Consider the following 20,822-nt stretch of genomic DNA (forward strand, 5'->3'; position numbering starts at 1 on the left):
AACGTGGTTTCTATCCTATGCTGGGCCGCACTCCTCTGGAATGCCCGACTCTTATCTCTCCCGGCTCGTCCAGGAAGAACTGCCCCGGTACCACTCCCTGACGACTGTTCTGCTCGGTGATGGTGCTAGCACATCCTTTTGGCACGACCGTTGGTTGCTTAACACCACTGTGGCCGAAACCTTTCCTGCACTCTTCTCCCATTACATCCACCACGAAAACGATGTCCGCTCGGTCCTTCAGTCTGGGCTGCGGCCCCTCCTACAACCACGGCTCACACGTGCTGCGCGTGAGGAGCTTCTTATGCTTACTGACTGTCTTGCCAGTGTCGCTATCCTTGACAGGCCGGATGTCCGCCTCCTTGACACGGGCAAAAGGGAACCTTTTACCACGAGCGGTGCATACTTTGCCCTCTGTAATTCTACCCCGGCAATCGACATGGCTCAGATTTGGACGATCAAGCTTCCCACGAAGATCAAATTCTTCGTGTGGCTACTCTTTCATGGCCGCCTCAACACTCGTGCTCATCTCTTCCAGCGGAATATCAAGCCACTGGAAGAGTCTTGGTGCGCCCGCTGCAATGGCACCCTGGAAACTGATAAACACATCTTCGCTGACTGCAATGCTGCTATCGAGACCTGGGAACGACTACACATCACCATCCTTGGGGAAACGTTCAGACGACCCTGGGAGATTCAGGTTACCAGTGTCTTCTCGGTGACTGTCAAACTCGACATGATATTTCTTGTTCTCTGGCACATTTGGAAGGCATGAAATGGCCTTGTATTCGACTGCCAACCTTCATCCTCAACGGACATTATTCGCAGAGTTCTCAAGGATCTTGATGCTTGGAGCTGCCGTTACAAGAAAACGAAACCGGAAGTGCAGGCCTGGCGCGACTGGTTTGCAAGTAGCATCTCGTAAACTGTCTCCCTTCATGCTCCTCTCTCATGTACTCTCATGTATTCTCTCAGCCTTGGAATTCCTAGGTACTGTTTGTAACAAACCTAACAAGTTTCAATGAATAGTAGGTGGGGATCCCCCCGATACCGTTCAAGATATAAAATCCTTCTTTTTTTCCTGATGAAGATGCTTAGTTTTGATAAAAAAAAACAACATACTAGTCTGTTGTCTCAAGCAAATTGGGGTAGATTAGAGACCCAAAAGAAATAAAGCGCTCATATCCATAGCTAATTCTTTGGGCAAATTAGCATAGATATTCTTTTTTGGGTGGCAAATTAGTATGGATATTCTTTTTTGGGGGCCAAATTATAGTAAGTCTTAAGCATCCGATGTGTTCAGCTGGCTTGTCAGCCAGACAACAGTGCTTTTTTCTCACACCAAATTAGCATCAACCACCAGCCGCCAGCCAGCAGGCAGCCATCAGTACTTTTCTCTAACAACAAATCAGCACTAGCTACCAGCCACAACCAACCGAAAAGAGCATTTTGAATTGGTCATTCCTAATGGGCGAGAGCTCTTGACCTAAATCGAAATCAGAATAGGAATACTAAAAATATACAAATGAGCACCTTGAGCTCAAATTCGAATACAGATTAAAAAATGTATTAAGACGATTTAAATGGTACTTGTGAAGAATCAAATACGTTTTTTTGTGAGAAGATTTTTTTAGATTATTTTGTGAGAAGAATTAGTACGTTACGGTTGGTTGAGAAAGGTGTTTGGCCCATTATATCTATTGACCGTTGCCGGCCCAAGGTTTGCGTGTCATACTGCCATCAGTGTGGGCCGTGGGCGTGGGCGTGGGCGCGTGGCTCTGCAAGGCGCCTTGATAAATACGCTTTCGGAAGGCGTAAACGTACCCGTCTCATATCTGCCTTCTCGGCTCCACCCTTGCCACGTCATCACTCATCAGATAGAGCGCCGCGCTGCCTGCCTCTCCGATCGCCGTGCAATCGGAATGGCGCTGCGGCCGCTGCTCCACCTCCTCCTCCCTTCGCCTCCCCACCGGAGCCCCACCCTCCCGCCGTCACCGCCTCCCTCCTCCTCTTCCACCACTCGCCGCACCGCCTCCGCCGCGCTCCTCCTCTTCGCCGCGGCCGCGGCCGCTCCGTCTCCGCGGCCCGCCCGCGCCGCCGACGAGGACGTCGACGAGGCCCGCGTCGTCCGCCTGTTCCAGGTACTTCCTATCCCGTCCCCTCTCCTGCTGCATCCTCGTAGACTCGGAGCTCTAACCCCCGGCTGCGTGCAGGAGGCGTCGCCGTCGGTGGTGTTCATCAAGGACCTCGTCATCTCGGGGCCGCAGGTGCGCGGAGCCAGCGGGGAGGAGGAGGTCGACGAGGACGAGGGCGGCGCCAAGGTGGAGGGAACAGGGTCCGGGTTCGTGTGGGACTCCGCGGGCCACATTGTGAGTGCACTACCTTCCGGTTGGCCTTTCTGTTCCGATTAACCAGGGATTTCAGAGGGGGAATTAGTGGGTTTGGGGTTACTGTTTCGTGCCTATCCGTGATAGAATTAGACGTCGGTTCCCATGTCCCGGTGTTATATGTCCCGGTGTTATAAGTGACAATCAACAATTCACCGCTGTAATGGGAACATTGATGTCAGTGACAGTCAACAATTCACTGTCGTGCACGCAAAAAAAAAATCACTGTCGTGCTGCGAACACTGATATGAGCATTTTCTCACTTACTGTAGTAGCTTAGTTTCACTAGTCTGTTACAAACTAAAATGTCACTACCGGTTACTTCTGCTTGGTGTTTCATAGGCTTACCTGCAACTGGCCCACATCAAAACTTACCTGCATTTTGTTGACAGCCAAATTTGGCACCTGCCGAGGCCGACCGGTCTGACCGGTCGGGTCGACCGGTTAGACCGGTCTGGTCTGTACAGTCCTAGTAGAATTAGGTTTTTTTGTAAATAGTCCTCATGTAATCCTACTCGTGAAGGGGTACGTCTTTCTCGGCCTAAAAATATAAAGGCTAAGGCCGATTGAGGTTATTTCCAATCGAATCAATACAAAAATCGCATTACTTTTTATCTCTCAAACCCTAACTTTTTCCAACCCTAGATTGCTTTCTTCCTTCGTCTCGACGGCGTTTGAAGACGTTTTGAGTGACCTGCCGATCTCAGAGCAACCCTACGTTCACGAGCTCCGACGGGGTCCCTCCCGAACTCGCTGTTCTAGGTCTTCGCGAGCTCCCTGCTTGCACCGGTCAGACCGGTCGGCGAAACCGGTCAGACCGGTCCGCCCAGGGTTTTCGCTGTGTTGATCGTTTTGATGATCGTTGCGTGTTCTAGCGCATTCGAGTGTGTTGGCGCGATTCTGTGTCAACATACTTTTTGGCGACTCCGCTGGGGAACAAATTAATCTGGTTTTTAAAACCGATCTAATCTAACTTCTCCGGAAAGATGGGTACTCATGGTGAAATCCACAACGACAACGTCATCAAGACGACCATGGAGGAGCTCACTGAAGACGAGCGCAAGGCCTACCTCATCGCTGAAGAGCACATGAGGGAGCACTTCCTTCAGAGATTCAAGAAGGAACGAAGAGGCCTATTCAAGAGGGTCGGGGAGTTCGTGATGCCATCGTTCAAGCTGAACCAAGACAAGGTCGAGGTACTTCCTAATGATCCCTCTGAATTAGTCAAGCAACTTCTCTCTTATGGTAGATTCGAAAATATCCACCGCGCAAGTAGCTGCAGGAGAGAATTTTGCTGGGCTCAATGATCAGATTGAGGCACTTAAAAAGGGCAAAGGTGTCGAGGATGACACTTATATTCCAGAAGCGAATTCGGCTGGCACATCTGCTACCCAGGATCAATTCTTTGGAATGCCGCCGAACTCGTTTCCAGGGCAAACGCCGTTGCCATCTACTGTCCACGCGCCACCGGTCCCACCGGTCTCCTCGACCGGTCAGACCGGTACGGGCGGTCAGACCGGTTATACGACCGGTCAGACCGGTCCAACGGGATAGTGTCCAGTGCCCTCTGCACCGCACGCTTCTATTCCCGGTTCGACCGTCCCTAGCCGAACCAATGAGATAGTGATGCATGCCGGGCCTCATACTACATTGCAGCAGGGATCTGGACCTCACCGAGGGCCGATTCCTAACACAAACATGACTTACACCGGTCCTACCACGCAACGTTTTTCGTCCTCTTCTCATGCATCGGCCAGCGGTACTTATCAGGCCGATTTCAGCAAGTTTAAAGAGGATTTGGCCGGTGTGCTTAAATCTAAACTTGGGATTGATAAGGGTGGGTCGCGTTTATATCAAAAGCCGTATCCTCCAGAGTTTGATTTCGTTTCATATCGTGCTGGTTGGCGCGTTCTCGAGTTTGTGAAATTTAATGGTGAAAATTCTCGTACGACTTGGGAGCATGTTAGCCAATATGTCTTGCAATTGGGAGAACCGGGTCTTAACGATGTTTTGTGCGTTCGTTTATTTTCTTTATCTTTGACCGGAACCGCTTTCTCTTGGTTTTCCTCGCTTGCGCCGGGATCGATTTTAAATTGGAATCAATTAGAGCGCAAATTTCATGATCACTTCTTTAGTGGGGAAGCCGAAGTTAGATTGCTAGACTTAACATCGGTTAGACAAAACCGAGATGAATCGGTTTTGGATTATTTTCAGAGTTTTAAAGTTTTAAAAAACTGTTGTTTCAATTTGTCTCTTTCGGAAAAAAGATTTGGCGGATTTGACATTTAATGGCTTGTGTTCTTATTTGAAAGAGAAACTTTAAGGTTTTGATTTCATTACGGTTAATCATTTGCAAATGCGAGCTGTTGGTGTCGAATTTAAGTATAAAAATTCTAAAGATTCCTTTAAGCCTCATCGGTCTAACACGCATGTTGTTGAGAATGATTCCGACTGTTCGGACGATGAGGAAAAGGGAGTGTACACCGCTGAATTTGTTTGGCCGTCAAAGGACAAACCTTCTATGTGTCCTTCGCTTAAGCCGGTTCAAAAGAATCGGCAAAATGAGATGAAATTTACTTTTGATGTTTCCAAGTGCGATAGGATTTTTGATGAATTACTTAAACATGGAAATATTTGTTTGTCTCATGCTATACCGTCGCCGGAAGAACTAAAAAGACATGCATATTGTAAGTGGCATAATTCTTTCTCACATGCTACTAATGATTGTAATATTTTCCGTCGACAGATCCAATCGGCTGTAGATGAAAGACGTTTGGTGCTTTCTGAGATGCAAGTAGACAAGACTCCCTTTCCTGTCCATACTTTGGAACTGAATAAGCTAAAGGTTCTCCTTCGGCCGGAGCAAGCCAAAGGGGCTCAAGGGAAGAATGTGGTGATTGGAGATCCAAGGCCGATAAATGCAAATGATAAGATTCTGGCCCGAGAAGTCGTTGCTGAGAAGACTCCTGATGGGAAGCCGACTTTGAGGATTTTTGTTAATGCTCCTAAGCCCGGGGGGGCAAGCAAGTTCCTCCAGTCAGCCTGCTGTCCAGGCGCAACCGGTCAGACCGGTAGCATCAACCGATCAGACCGGTCAGACCGGGTACAACGACCGGTCAGACCGGCCCAGGGAGCAGCTCCGAACTTTCAAGCCAAAACGTCCGGAAGAGGGTACTTGGAAAACAAATGTGCCAAAACTGAAGGGTAGGCGTACAAATCAGGGACCTACCTTTGGGCAGTTATTGAACAAGTATACTAAGGCCGTTCAACAAGATCGGCCATTAAAAAAGAGACATCATTCACCACCGCGTCGGGGCAATGCTTCGCCTCCAAGGAGAGAATTCATCAGGCGCAAGAGTGATTATCCTCAGTTTCCTCCATAAAAGGTGTATGCTACTATGCCTTGGTCCCCACCTGCGTCAAATGCAGTTAATCCGGTGTGGGAACATGAGGGGATTTGGCTCCAGTGCTTTCCAATGCCATATCCACCACCATATCAGAGGGAAGAAAGATCAAGGACGCCAGTACACGACCGATTGGGAGCATACCAATCTGGTCCAACTCAGCAGGCGCCACCGGTCAGACCGATCCCCTATGACCGGTCAGACCGGTCTCAGCAGAGACCGGCGCGATTTGTTCCTCCGCAGGTTGAATACCGCGTGAAGGGAAAGAAGTTAGAGGTGCAATCAGAAGCTACTCCAGAGAAGGCTACTGTTGTTCAGATCGGCGAGATTAAAGTGGTTGTGCAAGATAAGGGAGTCGATGGTGATTGATAAATCGGCTACTTCTTCTGCTCCTCCTGTCCAGAAACCTTTTACTGCAAATAATCATGAGGCTGGTGGCAGCAAGGTGGCGGACAAATACCATCAACCTCGTTGGTGTCCCGAGGGATTGACGCATACCCAGAAGAGGAAGCTCCAACGTCTTCGCAATAAGGAAAAGAGGGAGCAGGAGGCAGAGAAGGCGAGGGATGAGTACTTCAACAAATACAGACCCATGATCCCTCAAGGCAAGGTGTGGCAGGTCAAGACAGTTGACCAGCCAGCAGAAGGACCGGTCGAACCGATCCCGGCGACCGGTCAGACCGGTGCTTCTGACCGGTCAGACCGCCCTGAGCCACCGGTCAGATCGGTTGAGCCCAGTGCAGAGAGTACAACCAAATCAGCGGTGCCTGTTTGGGTTTCTAGAGTTGATGAAGTGGAACCAGCTCCTCCAGCGACGGAAGAAGAAGAACTGGTGGATTATGAGGCGTCCCCGGAGCGCAACAATTTGGAGATCAACGTTGTGCATAAGTCTTCGGATTATCTCATAATTCCTGAAGAGGAGGTAGTTCATCTTCAATTTGGGCTTCGTGATGCTGTGTTCCAGAAGCCCAAGGAATCGGATAACCACTTGAAAGCTCTCTACATGAGGGGACATCTTAATGGAAAACCGATTTCTCGCATGTTAGTGGATGGTGGGGCTATTGTAAATCTTATGCCCTACTCATTGTATAAGAAGCTTGGCGGGAAGGACGAGGAGCAGATCAAGACCAACAAGACGGTTAGCGATGTTGGTGGAGGTGATCCCATTGGTGCCAAGGGAGTTGCGTCCATGGAGTTGACCGTTGGAAGTAAGTCGCTTGCCACAGCCTTCTTTGTCTCGGAAGTGCAAGATAACTTCAGTTTAATACTTGAGCGTGATTGGATTCATGCCAATCAATGTGTTCCGTCTACCTTGCATCAATATCTTATTCAGTGGATCGGTGATGAGGTTGAGATAGTGCCTGGTGACACTTCTTCCTTCATAGCTACCGCCCATTCCATTTCCATTGGTGCCAATGACAACCTCAAGTGCTTATCGGGCTTGGATCTGTCCGATTGTGAGCTTATCAGTTGCACCAAGGAGGATTTCGTTCCTGCAACTCTAAAGCCAATGGAAAATCGGCTAAATCACTTAATGCTGTAAAGATGAGTCCAGCAGGCGACTCAGGTGCAACCGGTCAGACCGGGTCCCACGACCGGTCAGACCGGTCCTCTTCGGATTGGCCATCAGAGCCGACCGGTCAGACCGGTGGGTCAGACCGGTCCAACGCAGAGTGGCTCCAGCAACGCGTTGAGCACTATCGAGCGCGTACGAACGATATGTGCGAAACTATTAAAGAATTAGAAGACATGGACAAGCTGGGCCAAGGTTTTACGTCGGCTGATCCTCTAGAAAAGGTAGATCTAGGTGATGGTACTATTTCTAGGCCGACTTTTGTAAACAAGAATTTATCGGTTGAGTTTAAAGCCGATTTGATAAAGTTATTAAAAGAATATATCGATTGTTTTGCTTGGGAGTATTTTGAGATGCCGGGATTGAGTCGTGATCTTGTTGAACATCGCTTACCAATCAAAGCCGGTTTTAAACCTTATAAACAACCGGCTAGACGTTTCAATCCTAGTATTTATGACCGAATTAAAGAGGAGATTAATCGATTATTAGATGCTGGTTTTGTTCGGTCTTGTCGTTATGCGGATTGGATCTCTAATATTGTGCCCGTTGAAAAGAAAGATTCGGGCAAGATTCGTGTTTGCATTGATTTTAGAGATCTCAATAAAGCTACTCCCAAGGATGAGTATCCTATGCCTATAGCCGGTATGCTAATTAATGAAGCATCGGGACATCGTGTTATTAGATTTCTTGATGGTAACGCGGGTTATAATCAAATATTCATGGTCGAGGAAGATACGTCTAAAACGATCTTTGTGTGTCCCGGATTTGTTGGTTTGTTTGAGTGGGTGGTTATGACTTTTGGCATAAAGAACGCCGGTGCAACTTATCAGAGGGCTATGAATTTAATCTTCCATGATTTGCTTGGTGTTATCTTGAAAGTGTACATTGATGATATTGTTATTAAATCGGCCGGTTTGGATTCTCATTGAGCCGATTTAAGACTTGCTCTTGAAAGAATGCGGCGGTATGGTTTGAAGATGAATCCACTCAAATGTGCTTTTGGAGTATCGGCGGGAAAATTCCTTGGTTTCATCATTCATGAGAAGGGCATAGAAATTGATCCTAAAAGAATTGAAGTTATGAGGAAAGTTGAGGCTCCTACTTGCAAGAAAGACTTGCAAAAGTTTCTGGGCAAGGTAAATTATTTGAGAAGATTTATTTCTAATTTGTCCGGAAAGATTGATGATTTTACCCCTATTCTTCGGTTAAATAATGAAGCCGAATTTACTTGGGGGGCAAAACAGCAAGAGGCATTTGAGAAAATTAAATATTATTTGTCTTCGCCGCCGGTTCTTAAAGCACCTAGGAGAGGTGTTCCTTTTAAACTTTATATGGCGGCCGAAGATAAACTTATTGGAGTTGTTTTGACTCAAGAGACCGAAGGAAAGGAGTATGTTGTTACTTATATAGGCCGACGACTTATTGATGCGGAAACAAGATATACTTTTATTGAAAAGTTGTGCTTGTCTTTATGTCATGCTTGTACTAAATTGTGACACTATCTACTATCTAGTACATGCATAGTAGTATGTCAAACCGATGTGATAAAACATATGTTGCAAAAGCCGATTTTGAGTGGTAGAATCGGCAAGTGGGTATATGCTTTGATAGAATATGATTTGGCTTGTGAACTTTTGAAGTCTATGAAAGGCCAAATTATAGCGGATTTTATTGTTGAGCATCGGATTAATGATGAGCATGATTTAGAAATCGGCCATATTTTTTGCACACCGTGGAAACTTTATTTTGATGGATCGGTTTGTGATGATGGGAGAGGAATTGGTGCTGTCCTTATATCTCCAAGTGGTGCTGTTTTTGAATTCTCAAACCGATTAGAAGAATATTGCACAAATAATCAAGTTGAGTATGAAGCATTATTATTCGGCTTGGAAATTTTACAATCCATGGGCGTGAAGCATGCTGAAGTTTTTGGTGATTCGCTTCTCGTTGTGTAGCAAGTATCCAAAGTATGCCAATGTTATAATGGTTCATTAAATGCATATCTTGATAAGTGCCTCAAAATTATTTCTTCTTTTGATGAATTCGTTATAAGACATTTGTCAAGAGAAGAAAATGGACAGACTAACGCTCTGGCTCAGCAAGCATCTGGTTATAATGTTAGAAAAGGAAAATTTAACATTAGAAGACCGATGCAAATGACCGGTCAAACCGGTTGACGTGACCGGTCTAACCGCCCCGACCGGTCTGACCGGTCCGGAGACCGGTCTAACCGATCAGACAACAGAAAACACTGATTCGGCTATGAAAAAAGCCGAAGATCAGGATTGGAGAGTTCCTATAATCTCCTATCTTAAAGATCCTGGTCGTGGTGCAGAGAGAAATATTCGGCATGCAGCGTTCAAGTATATTTTAATTGATGATGAGCCTTATCGTCGAACCGCCGAAGATTTGCTTCTCAAGTGTTTGGACTCGGATCAGGCCAAGGTTGCTATGGGAGAAGTTCATGAAGACATCTGTGGTACTCATCAATCAGCTCCTAAAATGAAGTGGTTGCTTAGGAGAGCCGGTTTTTATTGGCCTTCCATGATTTCATATTGTTTCAAGTATTATAAGGGATGTGAAGAATGTCAACGGTTTGGGGATTTGCAATTAGTACCTGCTGCATCGTTACATCCTATCATTAAACCATGGCCATTCCGAGGTTGGGGGTTGGATTTAATTGGACAAATTAATCCTCTATCTTCAAAGGGGCATCGCTTCGGGTTGGTTGTTACGGATTATTTTACTATCTGGACCGAAGTGGTTCCTTTGAAGAATATGACACATAGAGAGGTGATTGAGTTTATAATTGGTTATATTATTCATAGATTCGGTATTCCTCAAACTTTGACTACGGATCAAGGCTCTTCATTTATATCAAAGGAGGTACGCGCATTTATCGAGTCTTACAAGATCAAGTTGCTCAATTCATCTCCATATTATGCTCAGACCAATGGACAGGCCGAGTCAAGTAACAAGATTTTGATCAAGCTTATTAAGAAGAAAATAGAAGAAAATCCTAAGAGGTGGCATGAAGTGTTATCCGAAGCATTGTGGGCTCATCGTATATCTCGTCATGGTGCTACCAAGGTTACTCTTTTTGAGCTTGTGTATGGTCAAGAGGCCGTTTTACCCGTTGAGGTAAATCTGGACGCTTATAGATTGGCTAAGCAAAATGATCTTTCTGCTGTTGATTATTATAATTCAATAATGAATAATATTGATGAGGTGACCGACAAGCGTATGAAAGCTTTAAAGGAGATTGAAAAGGACAAACTTCGGGTTGCTAGAGCTTACAATAAGAAGGTAAAAGATAAATCTTTTCAGGTTGGGGATTTAGTTTGGAAGACAATATTACCTCTTGGAATGAAAAACAATAAGTTTGGTAAGTGGTCGCCAAGTTGGGAGGGTCCATATAAAGTTGTTAAAGTTATCTTCGGGAATTCCTACATGATGGAGACGCTGCAAGGAGATCGACTACCTAGAGCTATCAATGGGAAGTACTTGAAAAAATTCTACCCAAGCGTATGGCAAGATGCATGAAGAAAGATGGCCGGTTTATAAGAATCGTCCTTAGCAGTATTTTTTAGGCCCTAGTATTGTATAGAATACTTCTGTTTTGTTTTTTAGCTTGTAAATTCACTAAAAATCAGGGGGGCATATGTTGACAGCCAAATTTGGCACCTGCCGAGGCCAACCGGTCTGACCGGTCTGGTCTGTACAGTCCGAGTAGAATTAGGTTTTTTTGTAAAGAGTCCTTATGTAATCCTACTCGTGAAGGGGTACGTCTTCCCCGGCCTATAAATATAAAGGCTAAGGCCGATTGAGGTTATTCCCAATCGAATCAATACAAAAATCGCATTACTTTTTATCTCTCAAACCATAGCTTTTTCCAACCCTAGATTGCTTTCTTCCTTCGTCTCGACGGCGTTTGAAGACGTTCTGAGTGGCCTGCCGACCTCAGAGCAACCCTACGTTAACGAGCTCCGACGGGGTCCCTCCCGAGCTCGCTGTTCTAGTTCTTCGCGAGCTCCCTGCTTGCACCGGTCAGACCGGTCGGCAAAACCAGTCAGACCGGTCCGCCCAGGGTTTTCGCTGTGTTGATCGTTTTGACGATCGTTGCGCGTTCTAGCGCATTCGAGTGTGTTGGCGCGATTCTGTGTCAACACATTTGGAGTTATTTTGGACTAAGAGGGGTTTTCCACTTTGGCCATCCAATTTGTCTCATCAATCTTTGCTCATGCACTATTGCTTTGATATGTGCCACCTGACGCATTCAGTGATTTCAATATACTTTTGAGCATTTTATGTAATTGTGTTTATCTGTTTCCGGTTATGTTCCAGGCTTGTTACTATGGTTAGCCTGATGCTGTGAAATTTGTGTTCTACGTGGAATACGTTATGAGATTGTGTAATGTTGTATTGGCTGGTGTAATCTGTTGCTTTGAACTTTAATTTGATTGGTTGCATTGGTGGTGCATCAGGTAACAAATTACCATGTGGTTGCAAAACTAGCTGGGGATGGATCTGTGTTTCATCGCTGCAAGGTTGCTTTCTTGTCTCATGCACTATCAAGTTGTAATCACACACTAATGATGATACTTCTGCTTATTTATGCCTTTTAACCTTTTTTTATGGTTTTTCTAGGTGTTCCTGGAGGATTCTAGTGGCAGAAGTTACTCCAAGGAAGGGAGCCTAATAGGGTGTGATCCAGCATATGATCTTGCTGTACTGAAGGTTTGGATTGCATTATTTGTGGCAGGAGTTTCAGTGACGTGAAATTGGTTCCTAGTTGCTATCTTTGAACTCAGATCATTGGTGCAGGTAGATGTTGACAGTGACAAGTTGAGGCCTGCTCTGATTGGCACATCACGGGATTTGCGAGTTGGGCAAAGTTGTTTTGCCATTGGGAACCCTTATGGTTATGAACACACTCTAACTACTGGGGTAATGATGCCTTAAAAAGTTGTTCAAAGTTTTTGTTAAGTACACTTCAGATATTCTAACAGTCCTCCATACAAAAGCGATGCATTATGCAATTATGGATAGTGTTACTGTTATGCACCCTTGTCTGTCAAACCTAGAGTATTCTGATGGTGTGATCATTAAAGTTTCTTATAGGCAGTGGCGGAGCCAGGAATCACGGCAGGAGGGGCTGCTTCCCCTTCTTCCTCCTCTAGCCCCTCCCCTCCTTCTTCTTCCTTCTCAAATTTGTAGGAGGGACTTAGGGGGGGCTTCATGGAGATTACAGCGGTAGGGGGGGCTTGAGCCCCTCCCGCCCCACCGCTGCCTCCGCCCCTGCTTATAGGTGGTTAGTGGATTAGGGAGGGAGATACCATCTCCCAGTGGGAGAGCAATTCGTGGGGCTATACAGACAGATGCTGCTATAAATGCCGGTACTGTATTTCTTCGTTTTGTATGACGTATGGATTTAATATAATCTCCAACCACCTTTTCTAAAAAAGAGTTCAAGTTCATTATCTGATTTTTATCAAATAATGATAATTATTAAATTGATGGAGACAACTTTTCATTTGTTTCATTCACTAAAGCTTCCTTGAGTTGTGTTTTATTGTTTAGTCACGAGTGACATGCTTTCTTTGAAGAAATTAGGTTATTCAAGTGCACTCAGGCTTCTCAGATTAAATGTTTTGCCCCTATGCATCTATTTTTTTCTTTTTGTTCCTATGAATGGATAAGGCTTGTGTTAGTGTGGTTGTGCATTGATTGTAAACGTAGCCACATAGGGATTAGGAAATGCTCTTTCTCTCAAAGGAAGATTACAGAAAAACACCTGGGCAAGTCTTGTGAAACATTAATCAGGGTAGAAAGCCGCCTTTCTTGCAACCTAGGAACCTATGAGCAGTAAGAATGGACAACAGATAGCACTTGTTGGTGCATTGCTCGCTGTTTAGATGGCCAAGCCTCTTTGGGCCTGTTGGATGAAGTAGATTTGGCCCAACTAGGAGTCCCCTTTGGAGCTGAAGGCATGAATTGGAATAGTAAGGGAATTTGGGTCTTTCATTAGATAGAGTAAAGAGTGCATAATTTGGAATTCTTTCTTGGTAGATTAGTATATAGATCTGACACAGTAGTTATCTTGCTAGATAAACTGCGACTGTGAGCACGCCATTGTTGCGCTGTTGCCTTGCGGTTTTATTTACACTAACTCTCACTATATATTGGAAAATAAGTTCCTTCTCTTAGTAACTGAATAAAAAATTAATGTCACCGCTACATGGTTTACAATGTACTGCGCTGTGGACTGTCATTATATTCCATATATGTTCGGCTGTGAGCTGAATACAAATCAATTGCATTGCATATATGCCCATATTTACAAACTTTTCTTACTTTCAGGTAACTCAGGAGGTCCACTGATTGACTCTTATGGCCATGTAATTGGTGTTAATACTGCTACATTCACACGTAAAGGTAATGCTTCTCTCTTATGTTCAGCAATATGTATTTCCTCAGTATTGACTTATAGATGGCTCATGACATTTGTTATGTGCGTACTTTTATCCTCTATGAGAGAGCACCACTTTCTCTTTGTCTGCTGTCAGCTCTACCTTCCATTTATTTTTTGCGTGGGAAAACTTTAATTTGGAAGAAACGAAACATAACTTTTGTACAACAAAAGACACTATAGTTCTAACAGCTGCCATGTCATGTCGTGACTATCGAGTCATGTTCCCTGACTCCTGTATGATGAAAGAAATGGTTGACAGAAGACTGTCAAGATCAATATCAATTCTCCTTGTGATGGTATTCCCTAAGCAGCAGGCAAAGTGTTACTACCCCGTGTGGTCATTGGTCAAGACCCATGGTAGGATGATGTTTCCGCTTTGCCTTGGTTTTTGGGGAATCTATGATTTTCTTTATGAAATCCCAGGTCATAGTCATACTAAGATGGTGCTATTAATTTGACTATTTGTTGCACTTTATCCTCGAAACTTAAAAGATAAGACTATCCAGGTCAAGTTAAACTCCATGGTCCACTATTTAGGGATATGTGTTCACACTCACTCTGTTCTGTTGTTCTGCTCCAGCAGTGTTTTTCTCTCACACCACTCCAGCAGCAGCCTCCAACACTAGCACAGGAACAGGGGCACTATGTATTTCGTGGGACTTTACGCCCCTCAATTTAAGAAAAGAAGCTGTAGTGTTGAGTACACCTAGAAAAATAACGAGCTGTAGTGTTGTACACCCAGAAACATAGTTGCAGATCTCATGCTCTGCGATCCTGTGTACCAGATGGGCCGTGATATCTCTGTCTCTGGTACACATGACGCTCCAAGGGTAGATCCTACGAATTGAATTGAGCTGCATTAATCGTTGACAGATATCATCTGAGCAAGCAAGATACAGTGCAAAAGATATGCTGACCGTTGCTATGCCAAATCTCCTGGCCTTTTGCAGGATCTGGGATCTCATCTGGGGTGAACTTTGCCATCCCCATCGACACCGTCGTACAGTCAGTCCCCAACCTAATTGTATACGGGACCTCTGTGAGCAACAGGTTTTAACTGACATTGTCCACTTCAATCCATGCTCTCACTGTTACGCACTATTTGCCAACGTACTTGGCGTCTGTAGCACTAGATGGTGTAAGGAAGTTTGCATAATCTTGGTTGCGCTGAAATTAGATGGTACATTGGTACATACGGCATTCTCCGCCGTCTAAGTTATCCATGCTGAGTGCAATTCTGCTGTCTTAAAAAAGAGATGAACTATCAGATGAGGATGGAAAGATCAATGTTCCCTGTAGTCTCCGTTCTTCATCCATAAAGGCAGTCAAAGAAAGGAACTGCTAGAGAAGAACATAGGGAGGGTCAATCCAGAACAACGAGAAACAGAGGAGGGTACCGGTAACCATGACAGGTGACGGGGCTGTTCCTGTCAGGATTTAGAGACCACTCTCTCTGAAAATACTCCAGATTATATTCAAATACGAATAATCAGTTAACCTCATCTTATCGTTCTCAGTCAAAGCTGGGGCCCTTCCTGGGGTCCCTGAAATCCCGTTCGTCTAGCACTGTCAACTGATTAATACATTATGCTATGCCTATGCAGCCATGCAGGAAACAGTCCCAGATTCCAGAGCGCAGGAAACAACCGTCACTGAGAAGGAAAGACACGACCCTGATAGGGCACCTACCATGCGGAAAACATTTTAAGACAAAAACCCCTGGTGCACCAAGACGAATCACTGCAGTACCTGATTACATAATTATTCTGCTTGGCCTGCAGTTTTTTTTTTGAACGAAAACAACACACGCATATCTTTATATTGATATAGCAGAGAGATGCAAGATTATATCTCTGGGAGGATATAACTAGGCAATAAAAAAAAGGGATAAGTCTATTTTACAACCTCGAATTAGTCAAGAAGTCCGTTTTTCAACCTCCAACTACGAAACCGGGTAACATAGACCCTCGAACTGGCAAAACCGTCCGAATCACCCCCTTGATCACTGTAGCAGGGCGGTTTTGCCAAAATAGATTCCTTGTTTTTTTATCTACCTCCCAAAAAAATATCATGATTTTTAGACAATATTAAATATGCTTTCTTTATTATTAAATACGCTACAGTGATCGAGGGGTGATTTGAACGGTTTTGCCAGTTCGAGGGCCTATGTTACCCGGTTTCGTAGTTGGAGGTTGAAAAACGGACTTTTTGACTAGTTCGAGGTTATAAAATAGACTTATCCCTAAAAAAACAACACCAGCGGGTTAGATTGGAGCATCAACACGCACCAACTCAACACTACTCACAGTCAACTGTCACTAAATCAGATCACCTTGCATTGTACAACTACCACTCTACCAGCAGCTCACCAGGCATCAGGCCCAAGCAAAGTATCCTCTGTTTCGTAGCACATACGTGCAGCCGTGCTGCTTCAACCCGAGCTGATGGCTGCATCTAATCACCTGGGAAATAAACACGACGACGACGATGATAGACTCATAATCACCTCCGAGGAGAGGATGAGACGATCACGAGGCACTGCATCTGCATATATGGCTTCTACGGCATGTTCCAGAGACCCTTCTTCTTCCATCATGTCCCTTCAGTGAACTCCCGTCTTACCTGTCGGACGACGACGGCGAGGGCCCCGGGCTGTCCCCGCCACGCGTTGCGGCCACATTGAGATGCTGCTACTCGTGTCGTGTGTCGAACCCTTGCCTAGAGATCGGCAGATTCGGTAGTAGATCGTTGGGTTGGGTCGTCCAAGTCCAAAATTGGGTACTCTCTCGTACTGTTTGTAAATACCTGCCAGCTTTGTGTCATGCATGTTTAAGTCCAAGCAATAAGAGCATCTCCAGCCATGGCCCCTAAATCAGGGCCTCTAGATAGCCTTTAGGGGTCGGCCCCCATATCAGAGCACTCATATTTTGCATTCAACTCCAGCAATAGCCTCAATTTTAAAGCCTCTATTCTATTATCTTCTTCATTTTTAGAAGAAATTTTTTTTTAAAAAAAAGAAAATCCTCCATCTTCTTCCTCCCCCACCCTGCTCCCCTCCAGGCGGGGCCGCCGCCATTGCGGCTCGACGAAGGCCGCGCGGATCCGGCGACGGCGTGGCTTGGCGGAAGCCGCGCGTGCCCGATGGCGACGCAGCTCGACGAAGGCCGCGCGTGGCCAGCGCCGGCGGAGGCTGTGCGAAGCTCAGCGGCGGGTGCGGCTCAGCGGAATCTGCGCAGGGCCGGCGACGGCGCGGCTCGGCGGAAGCTGCGTGGGGCCGGCGACGGAGGGAGGCGACGTGGCGGAGGGTCGAAGGCGCGGCTCGGCGGAGGAAGGCCGGCGGCACGACGGTAGGCCGCCGGCAGAGGAAGGCCGGCAGAGGGAGGCGGCATGGCGGAGGTCGGCCGGCGGCGAAGGGAGGCGGCGCGGCGGAGGACGGCTCGCGACGGAAGGAGGTGGCGCGGCGGAGGACAGCCAGCGGCAGAGGGAGGCGGCGCAGGGGGCGGAGGGAGGGCGGGAGAGGCCGGAGACGGTGCTCGGATGGAGGCAGGGCCGGCAGGAGGTGGTTGGGAGTGGTGGGGCCCATAGGAACTGAAGATAGGGGCTGTGGGTGAGAGCCCCCACCCCCAGGGCTGGGGCTGTGGGGGAGAATTTAGGTGCCCACCCATTTTGGGGGCTGGTGTAGGGGCCCTGTTGGAGTTGATTTTTTTTTTGTCCTCTAGCCTCCAAAATAGGGTAGGGGCCCTGTTTAGGGGCCCTGCTGGAGATTCTCTAATACGCAGTTTCAAACCTAACATATATAGCATGGATGGATTTGATTAGTAGCCGGCGACCACCAGAAAAAAAAGGTTAGCGGTCGGCCTGGGAGAGAGGAAATTATGCACGTCTCAACAAAAAAAATTGATTTTTTTCAAACATAATGGAAATATTTTTTTTTGGAAAGACAACATAATGAAAGTATAGATACTCATATACGTGCTTCAGTGCTTGCTGCCAAGCTGCTTTACGTCACTTTCTTCTTCTTCTGCTGCTGCTCCTGCTGCTACCTTTCCTCCTGCATCGACCTGAAAAGTGAAAACGATAGATGCGTAGCTTTTATTTTTATTTGGTTCATTTTCTCCGGACAGGACCGTAGAGGTGCCCGCTTTGCATCTAGTAGCTACTGACATTGAATGTGTCAATGCAATGCTTACCTTTCTCTGAGGCATTGCCTGACGACTCTGGTGATTCTCCAAAGCGTAGTCATGAGATATTTATCTCGTGTGTATGCATTATTCGTCAACATTGCAGAGTAATTCTATGCCTGCGTTGACAGGTAATTTGCAGCAGCTATATATATATATTACCTCGCCTCAATGCAACCGGATGTATCCTAATTTCCCCATTGACAACATCCTTCTTGGAAAGTCCGGTTTGTTATCAAAGCTAAACTTAAACATTGGAGATCACACAATCAGTTGAAAAATTTGAGAACAAAATTCACCGATATAGTTTCGGCTTCTTTCGGAATTGACCAAGAAGATCGGAGGCGATTGGAAGGGATTAAACCTTCAACAAATCAATATTTTTCTCTCAATCTATTTCGATCCACCTCAATTATTCCCTCTCGGAAGGGATTAATTGAACAAGTTCTTAATCGGGCTCGAACCATGACCATTACCACACGCACCACACAGACACGGTACGTAGGTTAAACCCCTGGTGGTCGCAAGTATCTAACCTCTCTGGATCGGAAGGTATGGAGGAAGCAGCCAAGTGCGCGCGTGTTCTTCCAACAATGCAAGATGATCCAAGCTAGCTTGTGGCTGCAATAAATATAAATATGATGCAGTCGTAGCGGTGTGGACGTTTGTCTCCGTCAATGGAGGCATGGCCAGGCTCTGTGATTGAGGATGATCTTGCCAGGGAAAGCGAGGCCGGGCTGCCCGGCATGGCAGGCACCGCACCAACTTGCATCTTGGCGACGCCGGCCTACCTCTATTGCCTCGTGCCTCGCGGCGTCCAGCAGGTCAAGTCAGAAGAGGGCAGCCGGCTGCGCGGCACGTGTCGACACCCCATCCATCCAGGGACATCAATTGTGTTTGTTTGTTTCCTCTCTTTTTTCTTTTTTCCAAATGGATAGGTGTGGCTGGTGCTAAGCTCTACCACTATAGATGTCCATCCAAGCGGCCTGGCACGGCCCAAGCCCGGGCCCACCCGGGCCCGTTCACCTTCAGGCCGTGCCTGGCTCGGCACTATTCTTCAGCGGGTCGTGCCGGGTCAGCCCACGGGCTTCGCCGATGGCCCAGGCATGGGCCCACAGGCCTGTTTCGTAACGGGCCAGCCCGCTGAGCCCGGCCTGCTTGTCGGGCTCGGGCCACACGCGGCCCACGAAGGGGGAACCGGCGACGGCGAGGCGCGGCCGCGCGGGTGGTGGCCTCGCGGGAGGAGGCGCGACGGAATGCGACGGCGGCGGGGAGGCGAGAGGAGAGGAAGTGCGGCGCTCGGCGGAGTTACTTGTCGACCGCGGGAGGAGGCTCGGCGCTCGGCGGAGAGGCGAGAGGAGATCTAGGGTTAACCGGCTAGGGTTGCGGGAGGAGGCTTGGGGGCGGCGTCGAGGAGGCGGCGGCCGGCGGGGCGGAGCCGAGGAGGCGGTGGAGAGACGAGGCGGAGACGAGGAGGCGGCGACCGGCGAGGTGGAGACGAGGAGGCGCGGTGCGGAGACGAGGAGGCGGCTGCCGACGCTATGGAGCCGAGGAGGCTGCAGCCGGCGAGGCGGAGACGAGGAGGGGGCGGGGGCGCGGGGCGGAGACGAAGAGGTGGCGGGGGTGCGGTGCGCCGACGAGGAGGTGACGGGGAGGGCGCGGTCTCGCGGAGACGAGGAGTCGGGGTGGGGGTTGGGGCCTCGGGGGAGGGGGGAGGGCGTTGTGCGAGGGGGTGGGCGGCGGGGCGCTGGGCCGTGCTGTGGTGTGGGCTGGCCGGCTGGGCTATGCTTTTGGAGTCAACGGGCCGCTACCGGGCCGGCCTGCTAACTCCGTGCCGGGCCGTGCCAGCCCACTGGCTAGGGTGACGGCCCAAGACCGGGCACGGGGAGCGGCTCGAGCCAGCTTGGGCACGGTTTGAACCAGGCCGGGCCGTGCTTGGGCCGGGCCAAATTGGCCGTACTTCGGGCGGGCTACATGGACATCTATATCTACCACTGGTCATTGGCCAATCTTGGAAATGCTAGCTTACACCCTCTAGGGAATTTGCTTGATTTGGCAAATGCAGTTTTGGCACAGTCAGTAACCTTTTACACTTGAGCGATCATTTTATTGCTGAATTATCAACTATTTAAGAAGAAACCACAGATGGATGCCTTGAAGAAAACAGATGTTAATTTGCTAAACAAGAAATTTCAACTCATTATAACATGTCGATGGACCTAATAATGTGTCGACGCGTGCTTAGCTATACATTGTTCAGTTTCGGTCCTAGCTAGTTTCAGCCATCAGGCTACTGTTGCCATTGCACTCAGGAATTGAAATCAGATTTTTCAGTGTCGTACAACACTGACAGCTCCCGTCATAGCCACACGCAATTAGTTGTCAAAGCAAGTCGATCTCTTTTTAAGCCAGGTGTGCTCTTAATTGGCATCAAGAGTCCAACATACGGGTGCCAAGTTACACAACGTGTCGATCTCTAGATTGTTTGAGACCCAATGCAAGCTAGCTAGGCAGCATTTCAAGCAAGGATCAATGAACCGTACCATGGATCAATTTCTGGAAAAAAGAAGAAGTGCAATTTACCTTTGTAAAGATAAACTAAACAATTGTGCACTTTGACACTTTCTCGGAGTAAACAACAGAAACACTTGGTAAGCAAATTAAGTTATTGTTATGTTAAACTGCCCTGTCCTTTTACCTTGCTCCAATCATGTGTATATCACAATCGAGTGTGCAATGGGGTCAATGTAAAGATACGTCTCTTGTGGAAGGTATAATAGTCAAGGCATGATATGGACACAAAAAAAG

The 20,822-nt window shown here is 47.3% G+C and overlaps 1 protein-coding gene across 3 annotated transcripts; it reads left to right on the plus strand.

The window, feature by feature from the left end:
- The first annotated feature begins 1,850 nt into the window (after positions 1 to 1,850).
- LOC120666957 (protease Do-like 5, chloroplastic) lies at positions 1,851 to 15,694 on the plus strand. 3 transcript variants are annotated; one of them, XM_039946949.1, is made up of 10 exons: positions 1,851 to 2,138; positions 2,211 to 2,366; positions 11,846 to 11,908; positions 12,009 to 12,098; positions 12,186 to 12,308; positions 12,670 to 12,757; positions 13,722 to 13,796; positions 14,784 to 14,883; positions 15,438 to 15,511; positions 15,560 to 15,687. In XM_039946949.1, the coding sequence occupies exons 1-9, from the start codon at positions 1,920 to 1,922 to the stop codon at positions 15,487 to 15,489; spliced, it is 966 nt and encodes a 321-aa protein (XP_039802883.1). In that variant the 5' UTR covers positions 1,851 to 1,919; the 3' UTR covers positions 15,490 to 15,511; positions 15,560 to 15,687. The 3 variants fall into 3 exon arrangements, with proteins under 3 accessions (XP_039802883.1, XP_039802882.1, XP_039802884.1); XM_039946948.1 differs by having other exon boundaries at positions 15,438 to 15,694; XM_039946950.1 differs by lacking the exons at positions 15,438 to 15,511; positions 15,560 to 15,687 and having other exon boundaries at positions 1,853 to 2,138; positions 14,784 to 15,088.
- Positions 15,695 to 20,822: the final 5,128 nt, after the last annotated feature.

Source organism: Panicum virgatum, chromosome 3N (genome assembly GCF_016808335.1).
Source record: "Panicum virgatum strain AP13 chromosome 3N, P.virgatum_v5, whole genome shotgun sequence".
NCBI classification, from domain to species: Eukaryota; Viridiplantae; Streptophyta; class Magnoliopsida; order Poales; family Poaceae; genus Panicum; species Panicum virgatum.

Excerpts from the sequence above, each read along its gene's own strand:
- LOC120666957 (XM_039946948.1), top strand. The coding sequence starts at position 1,920 with ATGGCGCTGCGGCCGCTGCTCCACCTCCTCCTCCCTTCGCCTCCCCAC. Across the intron at positions 12,309-12,669 it reads AACACACTCTAACTACTGGG|GTGGTTAGTGGATTAGGGAG; the intron begins GTAATGATGCCT and ends CCCTGCTTATAG. Across the intron at positions 12,758-13,721 it reads AGATGCTGCTATAAATGCCG|GTAACTCAGGAGGTCCACTG; the intron begins GTACTGTATTTC and ends TCTTACTTTCAG.